The sequence below is a fragment of the Myxocyprinus asiaticus genome, chromosome 1 (genome assembly GCF_019703515.2).
Source record: "Myxocyprinus asiaticus isolate MX2 ecotype Aquarium Trade chromosome 1, UBuf_Myxa_2, whole genome shotgun sequence".
In the NCBI taxonomy this organism is placed as follows: domain Eukaryota; kingdom Metazoa; phylum Chordata; class Actinopteri; order Cypriniformes; family Catostomidae; genus Myxocyprinus; species Myxocyprinus asiaticus.
The window spans coordinates 32,305,546-32,332,617 of NC_059344.1; the positions used below are offsets into that span (position 1 = coordinate 32,305,546).

At 38.0% G+C, this 27,072-nt stretch overlaps 1 protein-coding gene across 16 annotated transcripts in view; it reads right to left on the reverse strand.

Annotated features, from left to right (window-relative positions):
• Positions 1-139: 139 nt before the first annotated feature.
• Positions 140-27,072, reverse strand: part of LOC127445945 (MAP kinase-activating death domain protein-like) — a 103,639-nt gene continuing 76,706 nt past the window's right edge. For 5 of the 16 annotated variants that reach the window (XM_051706513.1, XM_051706738.1, XM_051706601.1 and 2 more), the window contains 15 exons: positions 25,949-26,049; positions 23,409-23,492; positions 19,797-19,955; positions 18,267-18,384; positions 15,757-15,819; positions 14,966-15,086; positions 14,685-14,790; positions 14,478-14,588; positions 10,007-10,114; positions 9,751-9,915; positions 9,514-9,586; positions 9,187-9,293; positions 5,696-5,765; positions 3,168-3,214; positions 140-1,939 (listed from right to left, as the gene is read on the reverse strand). In XM_051706513.1, coding sequence (XP_051562473.1) covers positions 1,826-1,939; positions 3,168-3,214; positions 5,696-5,765; positions 9,187-9,293; positions 9,514-9,586; positions 9,751-9,915; positions 10,007-10,114; positions 14,478-14,588; positions 14,685-14,790; positions 14,966-15,086; positions 15,757-15,819; positions 18,267-18,384; positions 19,797-19,955; positions 23,409-23,492; positions 25,949-26,049 — 1,547 coding nt within the window. In that variant the 3' untranslated portion in view covers positions 140-1,825. The remainder of the gene's footprint in view (positions 1,940-3,167; positions 3,215-5,695; positions 5,766-9,186; positions 9,294-9,513; positions 9,587-9,750; positions 9,916-10,006; positions 10,115-14,477; positions 14,589-14,684; positions 14,791-14,965; positions 15,087-15,756; positions 15,820-18,266; positions 18,385-19,796; positions 19,956-23,408; positions 23,493-25,948; positions 26,050-27,072) is intronic. The other 11 variants (XM_051706818.1, XM_051707604.1, XM_051707058.1 and 8 more) reach the window with 6 other exon arrangements.

Here is a 27,072-nt window from a genome sequence, read left to right on the forward strand (position 1 = left end):
CAATGGCCATAATTGTTCAGACTGAAAATGTATTTCTGCTAATTGATTCAATTTAACACACATTTTGACACCAATTTCTGACATTGCTGGCTGCTGTGTAATCATTGACCCATACAGTAAGACAACCTACAGTCACACATTTGGGTTGGACAACTTTTATTTTCATATTGCCAAAGCTGTACAGGTTCTATAAATATTTTTAAACGCTTAAATATTTACATCCACCGCCTTTATTTTTCCTTTCCCTCTTGTTCTAAACAATACGCAGACTAAACTGAAAACTCAGATAAACATATGTGCAACTGTCTCTCTCACACTTTCAAACTATAGACCTGATTCACTGTCTAACTCAAAAAAAAATAAATACAAAAAAAAAAATAAAAATGCATTTGAAGACTTGGACCTTGGGGATTCGGTTTTGTGCTATTTACATCTCTGAACCAATAAGAGTGGGCTTTTCAAGTTCATTTACAGTCTGCATACAACAACTGAACTTAACGGAGACGCAAAACAACACGCTCTGTTGTGTGTACATTTCTACATGCAAATTAAAAATGTGAGCAAAACATAAAAGGATGTTAAAATATGTAAATGACAGCTGCATTTCCCATCTAGCTGTCATTAAGGGAGATGATCCAAATCATTGTGCACCTCAATAAACAGACACTCTTTTGCCATCTTTCTGTTTCTAACACAAACAATCACATACACAAGCATGAACAGGACATTTTAAATAGGACATTTTGGAACTGACAACATCAGAAGCAGCAGGACACGAGACTTCAGTAAACTTTTCCATCATAAATTAACAATATCCAAATGCAGCTGTTTTCTAGATCAATAATGCCTTTTTTGATAGTGTCAAAAAACAAAACAAAAAAACAAACAGAAAACATGCAATTGATGCCGGATCCACTGCCTTACTCTGGTCTCATTACGAACACTGCAGGACAGTGAATAAACTCTGTAGAAATGACTGGACTTATTCTTAAGACCCACCAGTGAAAGTATTGCACATCTACAAACTACAGTGTTAAACAATTTTGAAGTTTTTCAACATTGCTTTAGAGATGTACAGTATTTCATTTTTCTTTTTTGAATTACATTTTTTTGTTTCTTAAAGTGACATGCAATTTAACACAGCAGTTCACAGACGGGGAACTTTACAGCAGAACTAATACAGTAGTTTGAGCCTCACGTGGCAGAGCTAAAGAGATTCACACACCACATACAGCAGTGAAGGGCAAATGGGACATTTACGAATGGAACAGCTGCTCCGTCACGGACGGTTAAGGCAAACCCCTCATACATGGCAGCGCTAGACTGCCAAGACTTTGTAACATTTCACCCACCACAGACAGAACAGACTGCAATTTACAGTACAGCTTAGCACATAAATATTAATTACACAGTCTGTGGACTGATTTCAGAAGGGGTTGGAGGGGGACAGCGAGGCGAGTGTGTTTGCCAACTCACAAGAGCTGTGCATGTGACCTCCATGCAAACAAATGCGTTCTTGCGATCTCCAATAGTGTTCTTGTCCTGATTAGTGTCCATATTATGAGAACACCACCATTTTGGTGTGAAGGTCCACAGACTGAGATGGAACATTATATCAGGTATGTGGATCAGATATTTATACGGTGAGGCGGTTTCTTTCAGGACAAATGTGTAGAATACGCAAATACATCTACACCTGGGAATCAGTACAGGAGCAGAGGTCTTCAAAAAGCAACTTGGACGGAGGGTCGGGTTGCACAGAACAGGTGTATTGCAGAGATTTCAGGAGCAGGCTGTAGTAATTGAAGGAGAGAAGTGTGCTCTACTAGCTTGGTAGTGGTCGAGGGGACAGCATCTTTGGCTTGCCGTCTGCCTCTTTCCCCTTGACTGCCGCCATGTAGGAGAAGAGACAGAGGACCGAGTAACAGATCTGATGTGCCTGACAGAGAGAGAACAGTAAACAACACGTTATTTCAAGCAAACAACTATGCAAAAACTGTATTTTACAGTATCATGTAGAGGTCGACGATATATATAGTTTTTGCCAATTAATTGGTGACTGTTGCTTTTGGAACTATTGGTTATCTGCAAAAACCAGTAACAACAGTTTGGCAATATCTTTTTTCCCCCTGTGGGCAGTGTTGAAGGGTTTTAGGGTACAATCGCTGCTTCTGGGTGTGAAATATAAACAATCACTGACACCTAATGGGGATTTGCTGTATCTATTTCTGTTGTAATTAACAGTATTCATTCATTTTCATTGTTGTAGGTGATTGTAAGAGTGTATCTTTTGTTTCTCTTAACTGTTTGTATAAGCAGCTGCGAGCACAGACATTATTTCAGACTTCACTTTATGCACCAAAACGTACTTTCTGTTTTGTACAATACTCTGCATCTGAAATTGTATTCAGTTTTGAACTTGTCGCAATAAGGAAAGATTAAGATTTTTTTTAACACAGAGAATATCAATATATAAAAATTTTAAAAACGATTGGCCGATTAATCGGTTAGTTTTCTTCCAACACCTCTATCATCGTTGACCTCTAATGTTTTGTAGAGATGGACTGACACAATACAGATTACTTTTGTGTTTAAGTGTCTGAAAACCAATATGCATAAATGATTTTTATTTGTTTTCTTTCTGCTTTTAGGCACAATAGCAACTTAAAGGTGTTGTGATTTTTTTCATGGAAAAGTATGCAAAAAATGTTCCTACTCCCTTAAAGAAGTTAATGAAATAAGTGTCCTGAGATACTGTATCTAACTGGTCTCTGTGACAACTGTTCAATTTTTTAAACGGTAAACAAAAATGTGAACACGGACCGTTTATGCTGACTGTGATTTTTGGAACTAAAGAGAAATCTCCATTCACTTGCATTTTAAGGACCTAATGAGCTGAAATAATATTCTAATTTTCTTCAAATGTGTTCTGGTGAAGAAAGAAAGTCATTCACACCTGAAATATCATGAGGGTGAGTAAATAATGAGAGAATGTACATTTTTGGGTGAATTATCCATTAAGTTTTTTCTTCTAATGTTACCAGTAAACCCGATAGGAGACAATAAACCAATTAAGTAGAAAAGTGTAAATATTGCTTAAAATATCGGTCAAACCGATTACTGGTCTATCTCTAGTATTTTGTATTGTATAAATACTGAACTCTTACCATAGGAGTCTTGTACTTATGGATCACCACTTCTTTAGTTTCAGGAACTGCAAACCCCAGTGCAAGACATAAAATAAAAAGTGAAATAGCAGTGGAATAACAAATGTAAAAAAACAAGGGGCAGGGGAGAGAGAGAGAGAGAGAGAGAGAGAGAGAGAGAGAGAGAGACTGTACATACGGCTCATGGCAAATAAAGTGAGGAATTTTAATATTCTCTGTCTGGTCCCTGTCATTACACACACGCAAAATTTCAAACAGAGCAAGAGATCAGTGGTCTGATTTCAAAAGTACCACTGACCAGTAAAACAAGGAAACTTGTAGCAGATAATGAGCATCCTCCCTGACTTACAACATGAATGAGAGAGAGAGAGAGATAGAGAGAGAGAGAGAGAAAGTGTGAAAGAGAATATCATTGCAAGTTGGAATAGAAAAGGAAATCCAGGGTTTTTCCATCACTTATGGAATTACTTTTACTACAGCCATGAGTATATTAGCAGAAGCAACATCAGAAATCAAGGCAGTGCAGTGTGCAGATGAGGTGTAGATGGCCATCAGTGGTGAAAGAGGGTGTATGAGAGATGATGACAAATGAGGAGGACAGGTCATGGAGTAGAAGAAGAAAAGATAAAGGTGACAGCACTTTACCTGCTGGAGAATGAAGGTTTTCATAGCAGCAAAGATGAGGGGGCAGATTACAAAAAAGAAGCACATAGACACAGCAGTAACCCAGTCTATAGCTGACTCTACGACTACAGAGTATATTTCATCGACTATAACTCCCTTCGCAGTACATTTCTTCCCCAAAAAGGAAGTAAAACAATGTCTATACAGTTTAGTTAAATTGCACACTACGTAGTCACGTTATGGAAGATCTCTATTCTGAAGAATACAGCAAGAGTTTTAGTTGAACTATCACATTGTCTTGATTAATGGCAGTGACTTAAAGATTCAAAAAAGGAAACAATTCCAAAGCAAAACTTGAAATTCCTTCGCAGCCGACGAGTGTGTCATATATCTCACCATAACCAAGACTTCTATTCATTTTAAAATCAACATGAAATGCAGTTCGCAACCAGTTTTACTTCCATATTATGACATATTTCCAAGCGTAACAGGATATTCAATGGAAAAGCCATATTGGGTCTGTTCCATAACCTAGTGAGCATCCTCCGGAGGCAGCATTTTAAGACAACACGAAGGCTGTTCCAAAAGTTAAGTCTCTTGATTATGCTGCCTCTTAAGATATCTCGTTTTGGCCCAATTTTAAAGGTGCACTAAGTTCTTGTTCATGTCGTCTTAGACTTACACTGACACCTGGATGCAGCATCATTCAAACGCAATAGTTTTCAGTTACTGATGCCAATGTAAAAATTCACAATTCACAGTCAGCCATGATTACTTTAATCAGTGAGTGAAAGTGTCAAATAACAGGATGTTTACTGAGATTAAGCGAGCAGTATTTGGCTGGTCATGTGATTATAATATGGCAGCCCCCATATGTGGACCCTCTCCATGTAGAATAAAACAGCTTTTATAAGGTTACTGATATGACTGGAGTATTCATTTTAATGTGAGTGGTCATGATTTCCTACATATGTTTCAAAATTACAATTCATTTCTTAAAGAGTACAGCTTTTTTAATGAGGAAAAAATTACTTAGTGCACCTTTAAGGTAGCATCATATGTATCCTTCCTGGGGTAGGTGATCCCAGAATGCACCGTGATAAGCTCGGTGGAAAAATAAATCTAAGATGACTGACGAAGCGAGAGAAATTCGATTATAAATATCGTTATAACCCATTCAATACTGAAAAGTATCGATAAATAACAGTTTAATATGATACAAAACCGACTATTTACCCAAAATGTATGTGTGCTGTGCGTATTTATGCTCATTAGAGGATGGTGTCGTTTCCCTCGCGTCACCTGTATTGAAATCAGTTGCGAGTCGAGTGTCCCATGCGCTGCCCATGAGGAGCGCTCTTTGAATGATGCGTGGAGCTGATACCTATCTAGAGCGTTCCAAATCGCTCTTATGAGGCATCATTTCAGCAAGGATGCTGCCATAGAAGACAGCTGCCTATGTAGACAGGAGACAACAAGGCAGCTCACTAAGTTTTGGAACAAACCCGTAGAGTGGGACTTGTTTTCATCTATTAGGGAACTCATTGGATTGTGAAAAGGGGTCTCTACATGGCAGGGGCATTATAGTGATGTCAACCAAAAAGACATGTCAGAAGCAGAGCAAGTCACTAAATTTTTTTATTTTATTTTTTAAGTTAGACTACATACACATACATAAAGTAAACAGGGTAAATTTGGATTTCATGTTAACTTCTCGTTTACTCACCTCTCCAAACATGTGCATTAACCGAGCGACAGCTAAAACCACAGATATATTTCTGTCTTATAACTTCTGCTCCTGATAAAGCTCTAACAGTCCATCCGACCACCACATCCAACATGTTTCTAAGACTGAGTTACTGCTGTGTCGCGTACAGGCCTAGAATTAAAATGGGGGTAATTACCAAACTCCTCCAGGACAAAGACTCCTTTCACTGTATTGCACTTTTTAATGTGACTCAGCTCTATGAAAACCTAAAAACAAACAAAAACAAACAAAAAACAACAGGACACACTGTTACCAACGCAATCACACACTTGTGGGAAAATTAAAAAAAAGTATTGTTTTTGAAGAGATGACAATCTGGACAGTTAGTAACTGTAAACTAGGGAGAAACGAAGAAAGAACATGATAAGCAAGCTGTTGAAAAGCTATCAGAACTAAAATATGACTGCACAGAGAGAGAAGTTTCCATGTTGAGAGGATTACATGGGCCAGTGATACAAATGGAGAGACTGAGTTGTGACTGTTTGCAGTTTTAGTTTCAACCCTAGAGCAGTAATATCAGTCGTCACATTGTACAGAGTAACTTGTACTTTTATTTTAATTGTAACGCTGTATCTTACAATAGTTAAGTCAAGAGGAAAATAAGTTTGATGCTAAAATATTCTGAACGACAAAAGTGTTCTAGAGGCACAAGAGATGTACATAACAGATGCATTTTTGAAGCACTAAAGACTTAAAATCACACTGTAACTGAGCAGCAAGTGTTATTCTGAATAGAGCTAATATGAACCTGAAAATGTGAATGAAATCATGGCACTGAGCACCCTACTGATCCACACTATTCACTGAAAGGGCCCATGCAAAGACATCCATGGAAAATTCCTTCATCAGAAAAAAAAAAAAAAAAGACAAAAACACAGACCAAAAAGAAAAAAAGAGAGAGAGAGAAAGAAATAATACAAAAGACATAAGCAAAAGAAATAAGCACACAAACTTGACATCTACCAGAAAAGCTACAGATTAAGAGAAAGAAAGGAAAGGAAAAGAACATGTTAAGCTAAAAAGCAAAAGACTGCAGTGTTTGTGTGTACCTTCCGCTCCTTGCAGGGGGAGAGAGCATGGGAGAGAAATGGTTTGGATTATTATTGGACAAAAAGAGCACAAAACACCCTGCGGTGCTACGAGCCCACCCCAACGGGATTAAACTACCACCATTTATTCCATCCAGAAATAACACAGGTTTTGAAAAGTACATTAACTGTTAATATCTGCCATTAATTTAAGTTTACGCTATTTTTCAAGCCCTGTTGTGATCCCACCCCATTACCCTCCATGCCTCCTCCTCCACCAGCAATGAAGACCAGCTCCCTCACACAAGCCTACAGCCAAAACAGAACAGTGCCAAAACCATTACAACACACAACTACGCTACATAGACAATCAAAACATGATTTTTCAACACAAAAATGTCTTATTTTTTGGTAGGTACACTCTGAGTGTTTACAACAATGCTCAACAGTGACCTTTTACGTATTAGCCCTATTAAAGCGAGGCAAGAGCCAACCAATTTAGCCCTATGATAGTGATGTATGAAGTCATTACAACAACAGTCAAATAGAACAGCATTAAGGACTGAATTCAGAAATGCCATTTACATAGTTTCATAGCCATTACAGTCTCTTCCATTCTATCAGTGCTCTGCAACTACATTCCTCCTTAAAGGGATAGTTCCCCCAAAAATGAAAATTCTCTCGTCATTTACTCACCGTCATGCCGTCCCAGATGTGCATGACTTTTTCTTTTGCAGAACACAAACAAAGAGTTTTAGAAGAATATCTCAGCTCTGTAGGTCCGTACAATGCAAGTGAATGGTGGCCAGAACTGTGAAGCTCCAAAATGCACATAAAAGCAGCATAAAAGTAATCCGTACGACTCCAGTGGTTAAATCCATAACTTCTGAAGTGATATGATAGGTGTCAGTAAGAAAAAGATCAATATTTAAGTCCTTTTTTTAAAAAAAGTTTTTTTTACAATAAATCTCTACTTTCACTTTCACTTCTTTTGTTTTTGGCGATTCACATTCTTCTTGCATATCGCCACCAATCGGGCAGGGAAAAGAATTTATAGTAAAAATGAAAAATATTGATCTGTTTCTCACCCACACCTATCATCTTGCTTCTGAAGATATGGATTTATTCACTGGAGTCATATGGATATTACTTTAATTATGCTTTTATGTGTATTTTAGAACTTCAAAGTTCTGGCCACCATTCACTTGCTTTGAATGGACCTACAGAGCTGAAATATTCTTCTAAAAATCTTTGTTTGTGTTCAGCAGAAGAAAGAAAGTCATACACATCTGGGATGGCATGAGGGTGAGTAAATGATGATTTCTGGGTGAACTATCCCTTAAGGTAGTATTACTTGAGGGAGTTTATTAATGAATTTTGGCATGCATTTGTTCCAATCAACAAGAAAAAAGGCTGCTGTTTTTTAGACTCAGAGTCTGAGTACATCCGTTTCCCTCCATTTTGAAATGACATGTATTAGGGGCCATTTACACAGGACACATTTTTTTGTGTTCATCTTCACTATTTGGAATTGGTTTTCTGTGTAAACATGTGCTAGATAAACATCTTAGACCATTGCAGCATCTCATTGCTTTTTCATCATCTCATGCCAGCATTTTAAGATGCAGAGTCTAAAACGTGTCACTTGCATTCTGTTCCGTTGATTTGCGCTGTTTTGAATGCGTTCTGTGTGAACGTCCCCTCAGAATGTCTTTACATTTGTGCTTTATGCACAGCAAAGTACAGTAACACGAGTCCAATTATTGATCTATAAAATACCAGAAGAGGGGAATTAGACCACAGAAGGCTGCCATATGGTCTTCATAAACTAAAAGTAGCTTCTAAACAATCTTCAGTCTTTTTAAGAACTATTACATGAGTGTCTCCCAAAAGGACTAATTAAAAGCATATTTGATATATACTTGGGGTAGTATAAAGTTAAAGCTTACTATGCTGATTATAAATGAGAAATATATTCTTCAAACCCAAAAATGTATTTTGTATATTAAGCCTACTGCTTAAAAGTTTTACATTAACATCTTACCTCTGGCAAACCACAACAAACTGACATATTCACAGCAACACTCACAAACCGTAAGGACCAGGGTTGGGCGCCATGACCAATAACACTTTGCACTAACACACACAGCAGGTGGAATGTTCTGGCATTTGACAAAGTAAATCTCTGCAAGTGATTATGCAACCCAAAAACAAACATCCAGCAAATAAAGCCAAACAACCACGACAACAGAAAGACAAAACGGCTATTCCTTTTTAGAATTTCCTCAGGAACAACACTTCTAACACTTTTTAGTTCCAAAATAAGTGTTTCATTTTAAACATGAATTTACATTTGTTTCGTATAGGATGTTCTTAGTACTTTGTCAGTTGTTCCAGAGAATTCTTAGAGGAAGAAAGGCACAAATAGAAAGAAAGAAGGAGAGGGAGGAGAAGAGACATGGAGAGATGACGAGATGAATACAGAGCAGTAGAAGCAAGGAGAAATGTGGGGATTGGATGGATTGAGAATGAGAGGAAGGGTGGTGTTAAATTCTGGCATGCACTTTGTTATGGTTACGCTCAAGGCAAGAGCTCCTACCTGGCTATGCATGAATTTGAGGTTGATGCCTTCCAGCGTGACCTGAAGGAGACCACCCTCCCCTGTCTTCATATCCTGAACTGGAAACTCCCCTCCCAGCTCTGGACCTACACATATGGTAAAAAGCACACCCATGTGAGACTTTAAACCTTTCTCTGTCCCCCTGAACCCACCAAGAATATATTTTAATGATTAAAAAGTAGACATTGAAAAACGAAAGGAAATTGGTGAATTCAGGTAAATTGGGCCACTTTTTGAGATTGTGATAAAATGGGCCATTGTACCTGAATTCACCTTAAAAAAAACATACAAAGACACAAAATTTACCTGGTTTGATACTTTGTTGTCGTGCAGCAGCACGCTCCATGCTGTCTTTGACACAATAGTAAAGTTCCCGACACTAACACACGCAGAAAAAGAGAAAGTGAAACAACTGATTCTCATGTACGCATTGGCCATAACGAAACCATACAAAATCTGTGAGGAGTGCAACAGGTGCTTGTTGAGAATGTAGAACAGTTTATAGGTGCGCAGTTTGTCTTGATGCTGGTTTGCTATTTTTACCTTCTTGGTGTAGAACTTGTTAAGCTGTGTCTCCTGGCCGTTCCTCCTCCACAGACACAATACTTTGGTCTTGGGGCAGTAGGTCATATTTATGAGCTTCTCATACCACCAACGCTCATATACTGTGCCAATGTTACAGCGCAAGACGATGCAGTCATCACACACCTACACATGCAAGGATAGGATTGAACACAAAATATTGACAAAATATTTTCATTAAGACAAGTTCAACAGAACACACAAACAAAACCTGTACCTCCATGAAAAATATGTCTCCAGTGGTATCAGTCCCGGCATGAACAACAAACGTCTGCTTCTTAATGTGCCGGCTGCCGCTTGGCCTGATGGGAAGTTCCCGGCCACTCTGCACCAAAAACACAGAATCTGTTAAATCATCACCTACGTAGAGGGAGCCTGGTAGCTCAGCGAGTATTGACGCTGACTACCACCCCTGGAGTTGCGAGTTCGAATCCAGGGCATGCTGAGTGACTCCAGCCAGGTCTCCTAAGCAACCAAATTGGCCCGGTTGCTAGGGAGGGTAGAGTCACATGGGGTAACCTCCTCGTGGTCATGATTAGTGATTCTCACTCTCAATGGGACGCGTGGTAAGTTGTGCGTGGATCGCGGAGTGTAGCATGAGCCTCCACATGCTGTGAGTCTCCACGGTGTCATGCACAGGGAGCCACGTGATAAGATGCATGGATTGACTGTCTCAGAAGCAGAGGCAACTGAGACTTTTCCTCCGCCACCTACTAAGTAGTGGGAATTGGGCATTCCAAATTGGGAGAAAAGGGGATAAAATTTTTTTTTAAAAAAATCACTCACTCCGTGAATCTGCTATGTTTGCCTGCAAGGTGCTCCTGGTTTATCTCTGACTCTTGACATTTTATTTGTCAATTACCAAGTTTCCATCCACTTTTTGCAATGCTCTGTTATTGAGAAAGTGAAAATGTGTAAAAAAAATGTTTGTCTCCTGCTCGTTTCCATTCAAATGGCCTTTTAACGATAAAATGGTGTGCATCATGATGTCATTCTTAAAAAAAAAACACTAAGAACATATGAACATATGTTTAGCTCAAAATAAATCTGCCCTTGAGCCGTTTCCATACAGAATTTTGTGTAGACTTGTATCGCAAATTGTGTACCTTTCACGTCCCAGATGTCCCCACATGTTTGTAAAATGAAGAGAGTATTGAGACAATTTATTGAAATTGGCCAGTTTACGGTTTAATTTCGCATAATTGCAATAGGAAATATCAGAAGATGGTGTAGAAATGGCTCGTCAGTATCTGGGATTATTAGAAGAAATTGATAGGAATACTTGGCAAAATACAACAGAACTGGTGGAATTAGTGAGCCTGTAATCCTTATCCTATATTACACTCCTGAATTAAAATACAGTTGTGCTCAAAAGTTTGCATACCCTTGGTGTATTGGTCATATATGTACCATTTTTAAAGAAAACATGAGTGAGCAGGCAAAACACATTTCTTTTATTTCTTATGGGATTCATATTCAACTGTAGGTTATAACAGAATGGCACAATCATAAAACAAAACATGGCAACAAAGAAAAAAATGAAATGACTCCTGTTCAAAAGTCTGCATACCCTTAGTTCTTAATACTGTGTATTGCCCCCTTTAGCATCAATGACAGCGTGCAGTCTTTTGTAATAGTTGTCTATGAGGCCCCAAATTCTTGCAGGTGGTATAGCTGCCATTTGTCTTGGAAAAATGCCTCCAGGTCATGCAAAGTCTTTGGTCATCTTGCATGAACCGCACGTTTGAGATCTCCCCAGAGTGGCTCGATGATATTAAGGTCAGGAGACTGAGATGGCCACTCCAGAACCTTCATCTTTTTCTGCTGTAACCACTGGACGGTCAACTTGGCCTTGTGCTTAGGGTCATTGTCGTGCTGGAAAGTCCAAGAGCGTCCCATGCGCAGCTTTCGTGCAGAAGAATGCAAATTGTCTGCCAGTATTTTCTGATAACATGCTGCATTCATCTTGCCATCAATTTTCACAAGATTCCCCGTGCCTTTAGAGCTCACACACCCCCAAAACATCAGTGAGCCACCACCATGCTTCACAGTGGGGATGGTATTCTTTTCACTATAGACACTGTTGACCCCTCTCCAAACATAGCGCTTAGGGTTGTGACCATAATGCTCTATTTTGTTCTCGTCACTCCAAATTACAGTATGCCAGAAGCTGTGAGGCATGTCAAGGTGTTGTCGGGCATATTGTAACCGGGCTTTTTTGTGGCACTGGCGCAGTAAAGGCTTCTTTCTGGCAACTCGACCGTGCAGCTCATATTTGTTCAAGTATCGTCATATTGTGCTCCTTGAAACAACCACACCGTCTTTTTCCAGAGCAGCCTGTATTTCTCCTGAGGTTACCTGTGGGTTTTTCTTTGCACCGTGAACAATTCTTCTGGCAGTTGTGGCTGAAATCTTTCTTGGTCTACCTGACCTTGGCTTGGTATCAAGAGATCCCCGAATTTTCCACTTCTTAATAAGTGATTGAACAAGTACTGACTGGCATTTTCAAGGCTTTGGATATCTTTTTATATCCTTTTCCATCTTTATAAATATCCATTACCTTGTTACGCAGGTCTTTTGACAGTCCTTTCCTGCTCCCCATGGCTCAGTATCTAGCCTGCTCAGTGCATCCACGTGAGAGCTAACAAACTCATTGATTATTTATACACAGACACTAATTGCAATTTAAAAAGCCACAGATGTGGGAAATTAACCTTTAATTGCCATTTAAACCTGTGTGTGTCACCTTGTGTGTCTGTAAAAAGGCCAAACATTCAAGGGTATGTAAACTTTTGATCAGGGCCATTTGGGTGATTTCTGTTATCATTATGATTTAAAAAGGAGCCAAACAACTATGTGATAATAAATGGCTTCATATGATCACTATTAAATAAAAGACAGTTTTTTTTACATATTTTCAAAATCAATGCCAAAATGTCACAATTTCTGTCATGGTATGCAAACTTTTGAGCACAACTGTATGTACAATCTGTTCACATTATGTAATTTTATTTGTCCCTGCAGAAAATTTGTAGTGAAACGCAGGGCTGCGGTGTCTGAACAACACATAAAAAACTCAACAATCCACTTTGCTCAATTCACTTTTTTCACTTTTGCTAACCAAAAGAAAACGCACTCATTTCTTTTTCTTTTACATGCGTAAATAAACACTCAATAGCATGAAATGATTGAGAAACACTGCATTAGTCCATTCATAACAGCCAGCATTATCTGCAGTTGTTTTTTCAAGGAGATGTTGGAATTTACATTAAAACTCTGTCCACCTCTTCCAACAAAAACAAAAAACAAACAAAAAAACATATCCAAACTTGGAATGTGTGAACGAATTTCAGTGTCTTTATATAACTTTTGTTATAATATGACCCCATATAATTTAGTAATTTATGACTTTATCTGTATCTGTACACTAATTATAATTATTTTTCTTCATTTAAGCCAATTACTCTCTTCATATCCCTTTTCTCTTATGCCTATTCATATCTGTATATATATATATTTTATTATTTATTTGTTTTTTTCTCCCCAATTTGGAATGCCCAATTCCCAGTGCGCTCTAAGTCCTCGTGGTGGCGTAGTGACTCGCCTCAATCCGTGCGGCGGAGGACGAATCTCAGTTGCCTCCACATCTGAGACAGTCAATCTGCGCATCTTATCATGTGGCTTGTTGAGCACGTTACCGCGGAGACCTAGCGCATGTGGAGGCTTCACGCTATTCTCCACAGCATCCGCGCACAACTCACCACGCGCCCCACCAAGAGCGAGAACCACATTATAGCGACCATGAGGAGGTTACCCCTTGTGACTCTACCCTCCCTAGCAACCAGGCCAATTTGGTTGCTTAGAAGACCTGGCTGGAGTCACTCAGCACACCCTGGATTCGAACTCGCGACTCCAGGGGTGGTAGTCAGCGTCTTTACTCGCTGAACTACTCAGGCCCCCATTTTTATCTGTATATTAATTATTTTGACACTTTTGTAATCCCCTTGGTGGTGAATTTTATTTCTCTTTTTGTTTTTTTGTTCTGAAACCTTGTGTCTGTTATTGCAATACAATTAAAAAGAAGTGCATCTTCTTGTTGGCCAACATCCACTTCAGACACTCTGAGAACTTAAACAACCATAAAATAAGGCTTGCAGGCTGGACAGTGCAGATTCACTGTTTTGTTTTTGTTTTTTTTCAGCATGTCAATGACACGGGATTAATATATCATGGGGTTATTTTTTAGTTACCAGATGTTTTGGTAAAAGACGCCATAATCTTTACCGGCTCGGGAATGCGCAGTCCATAAAAAGTCTGGAAAAACTTCCATCAATAAAAAAGGTAGTGTCTTTTAAAGAAATTTGAGTCTCCTCCAAGTATTCCTCTCTGTTATGCTGTTTGTTTTAAGGACAAATGTGATGTAAATTCTGTCATGTGAGACTACATTTTTGCGTTAATGCCATTTTTCTCGACAAAAACTGTTTCCAAACTAATTTTTCATGACAACTGACGTGTCGACATAGGATTTATGCATTAAACCTAAAAATATCATGTGGACACTTGTGAAATTGTGTCGATAATTTGCATTTCCATCAGCTTTATTCTAATGCACTAAAAAAAAATTTTACCAAAAAATCCTTGGATGGAAACGTAGTTTATGAGCTGATCGGAACCTAACAGTTTCTTACCAAATGCGCGAGGCGGTCCAGGACTTCATTGATGTCCTGGCTGTGTGTGAGGCCGATGTGAGATTTCCCCATAAGACGCCGTACTTTCTTCCTGATGTCATTCTTATTGACCTGAACATAGAATGTTATCTTGTAACTTGCAGAATTCTTCATGTTATAAGAATTTAATCACTCAGCAACAGTGACTGACTGTATGTGTGTGTATACCTTCATCATAAGCATATAGGCGATCATGTTGTGCAGGAGAGTGGCCAGTAATCGGTCTTCATCATCCTCCAGTCTCTTCCGGTCATGGTCTCCCAAAGACAGGTACCTGGGGGACCACAGCACAATCATACTTAAATAAACTAACTCATAAAATTCACACTGGACTTTGTGTGAACAGTTTCAGTAAGTAGTTTGCATTTCATATCATTTCGTTGCAACGGATTCAGGTTCTGGACACATGCACACACAGACACACCCACTCACATAAATAACACACTAACCTGTCCATCATCTCTTGTGGTCCCTGATCCATCCCCATTCCTTCCCTTTCCAACATTACCGCATCCAGGAAGGCATCCTCCCAGAACTGCACCTGGTCCCACAGAGTAGAGCGCTCCTTGCCTGAACATACACACATTTTTACTCAATACTTGATTGATTCATAACTTCAGTAAACCAGTATTTCAACTCAACTCAGCATGCCAGCAGACACTAATGTAAACTTTTTCCTGAAAGGCTTGTTAAATGGCTTTACTAATTCACCTCCCAACATGAACTAACACAAGCACCCACACCAATTCCACAGCATGCTGCAAAACATAGAGCTTGCTACCAAACCTTAAGAAATTAATTTTAACACAGAGATAACACACGCCTCCATACAGCTGCTTATTGATTTAGCGTTCACATTCTCTCAAGCAGGTTTTATCAACGATCAATTTCACACAAACATGTCTAATTAAAAAAAAAATTGGCTTACAGTACCTGGTCTGTATTGTTTGTGTGTTTTGCATAATTTTCTAATCAAACTTCAGATAGTTGCACTGGACCATAAATTCATGCAAATGGTGTCATGCACACATCAGTACATTAAAAATATATTTGTTTCCTTATTTACATTTTCTCACATTTTATAAAAAAAAAAAAAAAAATCTACACGCCCCATACAACACTTGAGCATAGTATGTATGTGTGAGAACTAAGGAATGTAGTGTCTAATACATACACCAAAATCCCAAAACACACACACACACACACATCCCAAGGGTCAAAGGTCAGAGTTCAGCCATACTCAAAGAAAAGGTTTCCATGGCAGCATCCTCCAGTTGGTCCCAAACCGAGCTCTTATCTCGCCCTTTGCAGCATTAAAATGGGGGAAGGAGAAAAAAAGGAGAGGGAGAGGGAATAGAAAGAGGTTGCAGAGCAGAAGGCAATGAAAGTGTTAGGATGTTAGAAGCAAAAGCTGTATGCTGTCAGAAAACCACTCAGAAACTTCATCACTCAGATGCTGGTTAAAACACTGGCATATGTGAAGCTAAAGAGCAAACAGCAAATTAACGGAGTTCATCTAACTAAGCTCTCGTTTGCTAAGAAGAAAGGCGCGCCATATTTCAGGGATGCAGAACATGAAGTTTTAATGACCGCAAACGAGCATTACTTCATCTTAACTCGTAATAGCGATAGGAGCTGCATCGGTTTAGGACTGAGAGTTTGCTTGACATAAAATATACTGAATCATTGCATGAATTTTTTATTAATAAAACTATAAAGTACATGTAAAAGCTTAATTCAACATTAATATTAGACCTCTCTCAACAACATTAATGTTTAATAGGTCGACTGTTATGTTATTTGTTTGCACTGGACTTCATTATAAGTATTAACTTAATTAAAATGTAAATTAATATTATGATATCATAACAGACTATTGGTTTACTATATATTTTATTTTAAGATTAATTTGACTGGTATTTACCATGTTCTGTGCATGCTAATTTTATTTTATTAAGTCATAAGAACTGAATGTATTTCCATTATTTTTAATACCATTTGATGTACCCAGTTAACATTGGGGTTTCTAAAAACTTATAATCATATCACCTTGAATTTCCCCACAGTTGCTGATGGTGTCATTGTATTAATAGACCCTTTTTCAATTGTAGGATCTCCCACAGTTGTATCATTTTCCATAGATTGAATGTAATGTTTATCAGTAGGACACATATGATATTCATAAGATGAAGATCTGCTGTAACAGAGGTGGAGAATGATGGAGGCCAACAGAGTTATGTGAACATTATGTCCTTTTCTTTTTTGGTGTGGCAATAAAACTTGTTTGTTGTCTTGTCCCCTAAAAGGCCATGGCTGTGCAGTCTCATGTAGAGGGTCCATCTTCCTCAAACAACTTGGTACTGAATGAAATGATGTAGTTTTAACTGAAGATCATGTGTCTGATTATACATTATAGAGGTTCATGATCTCAATATTACAGAAAAGTAACTCATCTCTTCCTAGTTGTAAAGGAAACTGTAAAAGGTCCATATTGAAAGGTAGATTAAACAAGTAATTTAGAGAAGGACCATATACAGCTTCTAATGGAGTAGAGGAGGCTGAGCATCAGAAAAACATCTTTTCATTGAATCACCTGACCACCAACTAAATGAGGGCACTGTAGGTTACTCTAAATGACAGCATGTCTCATTTATATTTTCAGATAATAAAGAGAGTACAATGAACAAGTCTGGAAATGTGTGCATTTATATGTACAGTACATGAATTTAAGTGATAAGGAATCAAATCTCTAACTTCTATGCTATTCCTGTGGTCTGTGAAATTATCACATATTATCTACTTAGTGAAGAGGAATAACGAGTGATTAATTGATGAAGCTTTGAATTGGCAGACATTACCTGCATATTGATACTATGGAATGGAATGTTATAAATAACATGAATATTCATTGACTGAAGGAACTGTAAAAATAATGTGGGTGCTATAATAATTGTGTTCTTTGATATTTATAGATATTTTAATTAAATTAATATCATGAAATAAAATTATTTATTAGAAAGGCTAAATATAAATACATAAAGCCATTTCTTTACAGTGCAGAGAGTGGAGGCCTTTCCAGTGTGTTCTACGTTAAAAATAATACAGATTAAAAAACTTCTCATTAAAAGAAAAAGCACAACGTACACAATTTATTCACTTTTGAATGCAAATCTGCAGTGTGTGAGACTGCAAATGCCGGGGAGAAGAAGATTTGTGAGGTAAAGTAAATACTGAATTTTACCATAATAATGCTTTAAAAGTATAACCTGAGTTTCCACGCCCACTGTATCAAAAGGGCAAGCATGCGCTGACAACCTCTAACTCTGGAACGTAACCTATTCCGGAGCAGGTTATGTTCAGAGAGTAAGTTGCTATGGCTACTAGCATACCCTGAAAGTTCCCTCAGTTTTTGGAACCGAAAGTTGAGGTTATCAATTTACTCTGAGTAAACTTACCCTTGTAAGTCGCTTAACCTGCTTTCTGGAATACCCCCGTTAGTGCAGGGGACATGTTATTAAATTCTCACAATGGTTATAGAAATCCAACAAAGACAACTTTTAAAAATACCTTCTTTTTTTTTTTTAATTATTAACATGAACAATGAAAAACATAATGCCAGAGTTCATAACTAAGCACTGAGAGTGGACATGAAAGAAGAAGAAAAAAACATAGAGTGAAGAAAAGTAGAGAGACCGGAATGAATCATAGAAAGGTATGTCGACTGGATTAAGGAAGAGGATTAATTCTTACCCAGCAGCCCCTCACACAGGTAGATCCTCATGCTAACATCCTCAAGGGGCGGAGCTGGTGCTCCCTTATTAACACCCACAGGTTCTTTCACTCCTGGCTTCAGCTTATGGGTTTTACCCTACATGTAAGAAATTGACAAATTAACTATTACAAAATTCATTTCCAAGATCTAAGTCAATACTCTTAAACCAGTTCATATTAAAACAAATAATTAACATATTCCTTATCATAGTCATCTCCACATGGTCGGACTTGTAGAATTTGTTTCCACGACTTGTGTGTAACATTGTCATATTAAGCTAGACAGGGACAGCCCCATAGGAGGAACCTAGGTTAAAGGGATAGTTCACCCAAAAATTTAAATTCTCTCATCATTTGCTCACCCTCATGCCATACCAGATGTGTATGACTTTCTTTCTTCTGCAGAACACAAATCAAGATTTTTAGTAGAATATTTCTGCTCTGTAAGTCAATATAATGCAAGAGAATTGTGATCAGACCTTTGTAGCTCCAAAAATCACATAAAGGAAACATAGAAGTAACCCATAAGACCCCAGTGGTTAAATCCATGTCTTCAGAAGCAATATAATAGGTGTGGGTGTGAAACAGATCAAAATTTAAGTCCATTTTTACTCTAAACCTCCACTTTCACTTTTACATCTGAAAATCACACGGTACCTGTTCAGTTTCACTTTTACATCTGAAAATCACACGGTACCTGTTCAGTTTCACTTTTACATCTGAAAGTGAAAGTGGAGATTTAGAGTAAAAAAAAAAAGGACTTAAATATTGATCTGTTTCTCACCACACCTATTATATTGCTTCTGAAGTCATGGATTTAAACACTGGAGTCGTATGGATTACTTTTGTTTCCTTTATGTGATTTTTTGTGCTACAAAAGTTCTGATCACCATTCACTTGCATTGTAAGGACCTACAGAGCTGAGATATTTTTCTAAAAATCTTTTGTTTGTGTTCTGCTGAAGAAAGTAGCCATACTCATCTGGGATGGCATGAGGGTGAGTAAATGATGAGAGAATTTTCATTTTTGGGTGAACTATCCCTTTAAATGCCTTACTTTAAGGACACAATAGTGATGGCCAAGCCCAGATGGAATCAGTTAACTTTTTTCCTACATTTTCTGTGCTGATTTTGAGGGGTAAAAACCAGCAGAATGATTTAAACATGCTAAATAGTGGTTGAAAGCACTGTCAGTTTGTCCAAAATATTTAATAAACAAACACACAAGGGGTGGAGATTGTGTAGAACTTAGTGAATGATGGGCGCTCCAATTCTGCATAAATCTGCTGTGCTTTCTGTGGAGTTATGTGGGAGCAGATTCTGTTTCAGCCTGGTGATGGCTCACTGACTGCCCCTTGTGAGATGGTTCAAACCAACAACCTTTTGTTTATATGCCTAGATCTTTAAACAATAGGCAACACCAGCCCTTTCCCTATACTGGGAATGTAAAATGATGCTGAAGTCCAGTGATGCAGAGGATGATTGAAACAGGTGAGGCACAGACACTCACAAACATAGAGCTGGTTGCGGGGTTGGTCTCAATCTCGCTGTCGGACAGTGTGCTGCGGGACAGGTTGAGATGGGGAGCGTGTCTGCCTGTCAGGCCATCTCCAGCAGTGCTGCTCAGGTCACTGTCTGCACCCAGTGTCTCACCTGAGCTGTTACTCACCTACAGATCCAAGGTGAGAGGTCAGCAATGGTCCAGCACACAAGAGTCAAAATACCAAATCGAAGCATTTTGATGTAGTCACCAATTAAGTACAGAAACAAACAAACTTGCATTTGTGCTAAAGGAGGATCTGAAGGTATAGCTGGTTTAAAAGACGAACAAGGTCAAGAAAAATGAGACTGTGACAGTACAGACTTTGGCTGTTCTAAAACCATATCAGGTGCCTACACTGGCAACATCATACATCAAGACATCATAGGCAATCCGTGTATCATTCGTTCATTTAGGAATTCAAAATCGTATAAAAAACGACTTATTTCATTAGTTGTTTACAAAATCAATATTAAAAAACAAATAATGACTTGTTTTTTGTAATTTCGATTTAATGCTCAAGTTAAAAATAGGAAACTGGAAAAATAGCCACGGGACACTGTGCGTTTTGATGATTTGATTTCACTAATATATGGCTTGAATATTTGATTGGCACATATGGGTGGATCTGAAACGCCCCTTTCTTCTGATTGGTCAACCTGCACCGTCGTCTTCTCAATGCTGTGAGACAGAATAAAAGTTCTCTGCTGTTTAATTGTTCAGATGAATTCGTCTCAGTTAATATTAAATTATTTTCCATTTATTCTCCAAAACTCACCACGTTTACTGCAGATGAGCTATCTCTCTCATCAAATAGTCAGATTTATCAGACGGCCCTACACATAAACCTGCTGTCTTTGACGTTGCTCCGGTTTGAAAAGGCATGGTTTTAAATGAGATGACGAAAATAATCATACATTCATAAGACTATTGAAGCATATGCCTACATTGTAAAGACATAGGCTTGCATTTAACTGCGGGGTGAAGTTAGTTTTAGGTTTGATATTCGTTGGATATGGTGTGTAAGGGACCATCTGAAAACTCCACCCACAACAAAAACGTCACTGGCGTCAGAGCAATCATTTATTTGACTATTGACTTGAATGTTCTATCTAAAAAAAAAAAACATTGTTACAAAGAAAAAAAAAATTTTCACAGGTTTTAGTAGATCGCCAGAGTGATGGATATGCATATGAATGTACAGTATTCACTTATATTATGAACAATTCACCAAAATGTTATTTTCACATTCCAAAGGTTGTAGTAAGTTCCCAGTAGATAGACTGACTTACAGGTGAGATTTTTACAGTTAGTCAGTCTATCAACTGGGAAGCTATTATAACCTTTGGATTTTTATGATGTTTATCCTAAAATAACCGAATACTGTACTCATATTATTGGATCTACTGTAATAATCTCACCTGTAGTAAATCAGTTTACTGGGAACTTACTAAAACCTCTGGAATGTGAAAATAAAATTTTGGTGATTTATTTATTTAAATAATCTAATTTTGTATTCATATTATTGGACTTACTGTAAAAATCTCACTTGTAGTTGCTCAGTCTTTTAACTGGCAACCTACTACAACATTTGCTATGTAAAAGTGTACTTTTAATGTTTTATGTTTAATTGCGCATCAACTGAATGATTGGACACTGCCTGTGTTTAATAGTGAGTGGAATTTTCAAATGGTCCCTTAAGTACGCTGAGCAATGAAAGCTCATCGGAGCATTTTCAGTCATTATTCTGCAGCCACACCAACTGACAGTTCAGAGTGCAGAGTTTTATGTCTGTATATTATAGTTATATACCATTTATATTTATATACCATAACATCAAGCCAAGTGTGCGAAATCTTTGCAAACTTGCCGCCAGCAGAGAGCGCGGGTACGAGAAACCAAATATAAAAAATATCAAACCTAATACTAACTTTACCCCGCTCTGGGAGTTTAGGCGTGAGGGACTTACTCATCATGAAAATTATGCTAAAGGAAGTTCATGAATGCTCATCTCTCAAAAGCTCGACCAGTGAATTTAAAATCAGCATTTGCACATAGTCTTCACATTTGTCCGATAATAAAAGGCACACAAAACTGCAGCGTATACAACCTAGTAGGAAAAGGCTACCCATATTCCCATTCAAAAACATAGATGTAGGAATGATCTGAGCTTGAAATTAGTACTCTTCGCTGCCATGTAAATACTTTTTGTCTTATATTAAATATAAAATATAATAATACCTTCCAATTGATTTGTTATTTACTGTTGTAGCTGTTATAATTCACTGACATGAATGCTCATCTGTCTTGGATGCACCCTACGTTAAGTCTGAATATTCCCTGGACAACATCTTGCTTTGTTCATTTTACTGTAATATGTAAAAATGAAAATAATCCACTTGTTTCCTTACTCTTTGATGATTTCTGATTTCAAAAACGCACGGAACACTGCTTTAAATAAGTAATAAGTGTCAAATAAATTTTAAATTGTCATCAATCAAACTATAGCTGCCTTACACTAATTATTAGTACAAAAGGTGTCCCGACTGTAAGTCCACCATGACAAGGTACATGACTTGTAAAATCGGGACTGTCTCTGGTTTTAAAGTGACATCTGGTCGCCCTAACTGTGAATGCCATACCCAACTGCAGCCGATTCTCCAGCAGTGTGGACCACCAGTGCCCAACTGATCAGCTGTACTGCTTGGTACAACTTACAGTATAAATGAATAAAACAAGTTGTATGGCATGAAGAAGGATAACTGTGAGAAGACATTTGGCATACAGAGTGAGGGATTAATCTTAATAAACACCTTAATAATATGTGTGTGTGTGTGCATGTGTGTCACTCTTATCAATTGCTTCACGTGGCAACGAAACCCTGTCTGCTTTCAGTGAACATTTTACGGTTATATGTGGGCACTGTGCCTGACTATTTGATGAGAGAGACAGCTATAGCGATAGCTCAGCTGCAATAAACGTGGCGAATTTTGGAGAAATAATTTTATTTTAAGTGAGATGAATTTATCTGAACAATTAAACAGCAGAGAACTTTTATTCTGTCTCACAGCATTGAGAAGACAACGGTGCAGGTTGACCAATTAGAAGAAAGGGATGTTTCAGGTCCACCCATATGTGCCAATCAAATATTCAAGCCATATATTAGTGAAATCTAATCATCAAAACGCAGTGTCCCGTGGCTATTTTTCCAATTTCCTATTTTTAACTTGAGCATTAAATCGAAATTACGAAAAACAAGTCAATATTTGTTTTTTAATATTGGTTTTGTAAACGAATAATGAAATAAGGCGTTTTTTGTTTTTCCGATTTTGAATTCCTAAATGAATATGAAATGATCGAACGATACACGGATTATAGGCACCTTCCAGGCACAAAAGCTGCATGAGATACCTTATTTTGTCCAAATTCTAAGGTAGCATTGCTTGTATCCTTCACAAAAAAAATCCATCCAATATGAAGAGAAATGAAAAAGTACTGCTAATAAAGAACTGTTCCTGGGAACTACTGTAAACATGATGTGGATATAGAGATGTGGATATCTCTGTATTGGCCGTGCCCTACCACTGTGCTGGCCTCCGAATCCTGGCTTGTGCTTCTTGTCAAAGCAGGAGGCTCGGAGCTCGCCAGGGACTCCGTATCACTCTTCTGCAGAAAGAACAACAGGATGAACAAAAGTAATACAGATGAAACCAGAATGAAGAGAGCAAACATATTAATATGTTAAGGTTATAGTTGCATACAGTGGCCGCAAAAGTATTTTTACACTATATACACACTTAAAAATGTAAGAATGTCTTTCAAAATATCACAGCAAGTGGCACTGATTTTAAAGAAAGACAAACACACTTTGAGCAAAACATTTCACAAGAACAAGTTTGTTAGGTTTCACATTTTGAACTAATATATATATATATTTATACAGTTGTGCTCAAAAGTTTGCATACCCTTGGTGTATTGGTCATATATGTACCATTTTTAAAGAAAACATGAGTGAGCAGGCAAAACACATTTCTTTTATTTCTTATGGGATTCATATTCAACTGTAGGTTATAACAGAATGGCACAATCATAAAACAAAACATGGCAACAAAGAAAAAAATGAAATGACTCCTGTTCAAAAGTCTGGATACCCTTAGTTCTTAATACTGTGTATTGCCCCCTTTAGCATCAATGACAGCGTGCAGTCTTTTGTAATAGTTGACTATGAGGCCCCAAATTCTTGCAGGTGGTATAGCTGCCCATTCATCTTGGCAAAATGCCTCCAGGTCATGCAAAGTCTTTGGTCGTCTTGCATGAACCGCACGTTTGAGATCTCCCCAGAGTGGCTCGATGATATTAAGGTCAGGAGACTGATATGGCCACTCCAGAACCTTCATCTTTTTCTGCTGTAACCACTGGACGGTCAACTTGGCCTTGTGCTTAGGGTCACTGTCATGCTGGAAAGTCCAAGAGCGTCCCATGCGCAGCTTTCGTGCAGAAGAATGCAAATTGTCTGCCAGTATTTTCTGATAACATGCTGCATTCATCTTGCCATCAATTTTCACAAGATTCCCCGTGCCTTTAGAGCTCACACACCCCCAAAACATCAGTGAGCCACCACCATGCTTCACAGTGGGGATGGTATTCTTTTCACTATAGGCCTTGTTGACACCTCTCCAAACATAGCGCTTAGGGTTGTGACCATAAAGCTCAATTTTGGTCTCGTCACTCCAAATTACAGTGTGCCAGAAGCTGTGAGGCGTGTCAAGGTGTTGTCAGGCATATTGTAACCGGGCTTTTTTGTGGCATTTGCACAGTAAAGGCTTCTTTCTGGCAACTCGACCATGCAGCTCATTTTTGTTCAAGTATCTTCATATTGTGCTCCTTGAAACAACCACACTGTCTTTTTCCAGAACAGCCTGTATTTCTCCTGAGGTTACCTGTGGGTTTTTCTTTGTATCCCGAACAATTCTTCTGGCAGTTGTGGCTGAAATCTTTCTTGGTCTACATGACCTTGGCTTGGTATCAAGAGATCCCCGAATTTTCCACTTCTTAATAAGTGATTGAACAGTACTGACTGGCATTTTCAAGGCTTTGGATATCTTATTATATCCTTTTCCATCTTTATAAATATCCATTACCTTGTTACGCAGGTCTTTTACAGTTCTTTTCTGCTCCCCATGGCTCAGTATCTAGCCTGCTCAGTGCATCCATGTGAGCGCTAACAAATTCATTGACTATTTATACACAGACACTAATTGCAATTTAAAAAGCCACAGGTGTGGGAAATTAACCTGTAATTGCCATTTAAACCTGTGTGTGTCACCTTGTGTGTCTGTAACAAGGCCAAACATTCAAGGGTATGTAAACTTTTGATCAGGGCCATTTGGGTGATTTCTGTTATCATTATGATTTCAAAAGGAGCCAAACAACTATGTGATGATAAATGGCTTCATATGATCACTATTAAATAAAAGACTTTATTTAAGTCTTTAAGTCACTATTAAATAAAAGAGTTTTTTTGCATGATCTGTCATATTTTTAAAATCAATGCCAAAATTTCTGCCAGGGTATGCAAACTTTTGAGTACAGCTGTATATATATATATATATATATATATATATATATACACACACACACACACACACACACACACACACACACACACACAGTACTGGTCAAAATTTTGAAACACTTGACTGAACTGTTTATATGATGATAAAATGTCTTGTTTCCAGAGAAATCTAATTAAATTTTGTGAGGTTTATGTTTGTATCTGCCAACAGGGTAAGAATACACTTAATTCAAAGGAAAAACACATTTCTTACCCCATTGGCAAAACGTTTTTTTAATTTTTTTTATTTATTTTTTTAAACATAAAACTATGAAAACAAGAGATACTTGTAATATCTTATGTCTTTCTGTTCAGTACATTTACCTTTTATTTAATTTTTTTGGAAAACAAGACACACACATTTTAAGTGTGACTTACGTGTCCAAATACATTTTAGGGCCACTGTATATTCAATTAAAAAAAAAGATAAACATATTAAAGAGGTAATCAGGTATTCAAATTTAAATCCCACTGGCCCCTCATTGTGTGGTTTTAGTTGAACACCCACCTGTGAGCCAGAAGTCACACTGAGGCCACTGTCAGCACTGATCTGAGATTTCTTTTCCTCAGTGTCTCCACCTTCTAGACGCTGTTTTGCTCCATCAGCCCCTGTAGAAAACACACCATCAGCACTTCCATCCATTCACTCTCTGCACTGCATTCTGCGAGTCGCATGACCGTGACAGGGGTTGAAGCTACGTATCTCAGTTCACAGAGTGACTTTAATAATGATTTATTTCAGTTATGATATTTACCAAGGGAAATAATCCTATTTGAGCAAGCTGTCACTCATTGGACTGTGCAGGGCAGGCAGAGAGAAGAAGCCATGTTTGCGGTCATATGGGGAAACTCAAAGCAGCAGTTCAGCTGACAGTGGGCCAGATCAGTTCACAGTAGCGCTAGGTATCACAGACACACAGACAGAAGCAGTCACACATGCAGGCAAACACAGTCAACCAATCAGACAGAAGGAAGCTTCAGCTGCAATTTGTGTGCTCACTGCTTTAAAACTGATGTTGGAAATGCAAAACCCAACTTGTTTAGGACTGATTACACGGTAGGAGCCATCGAAACTGTCATTGAAAGACTTTGAGCATGGCAAATGTAATTGTTTCTGCAACGACTGTAAAATTAGCAAAGTCTAACTTCAGACTTTCAGTCCAACAATGCATGTCTGTCTTTTCACAACAGTTGTTGTCTTCACAGATGCATGTGATGATCCTGAAGCAAAAACTGCAATACAATTAATTAAATCCCATACTAGACTGAAATAAACAACTAATAGGGGTAGTTCACCCAAACATTAAAATTCTGTTATCAATTACTCACCCTCATGTTGTTCCAAACACATATGTCTGAATTTGGAGATGTTAGGCAGAATGTTAGCCTTAGTCACAATTCACTTTCACTGCATCTTTTTCCATTTCCTGAAAGTGAATGGTGACTGAGGCTAACAACATCAAACAGCATTTTTATTTTTGGGTGAACTAAGTGCGGCATGATGTAGTTTATCTCACATCTCATCCTTTTACCCAAAACATACTAAGAATGAACTAAAAGGAAGTGTAAAATCAAAAGACAATGTGAACTGCCTGCTTCCAATGGGTCAGTCTTTGAGAAGATAAAAAATTA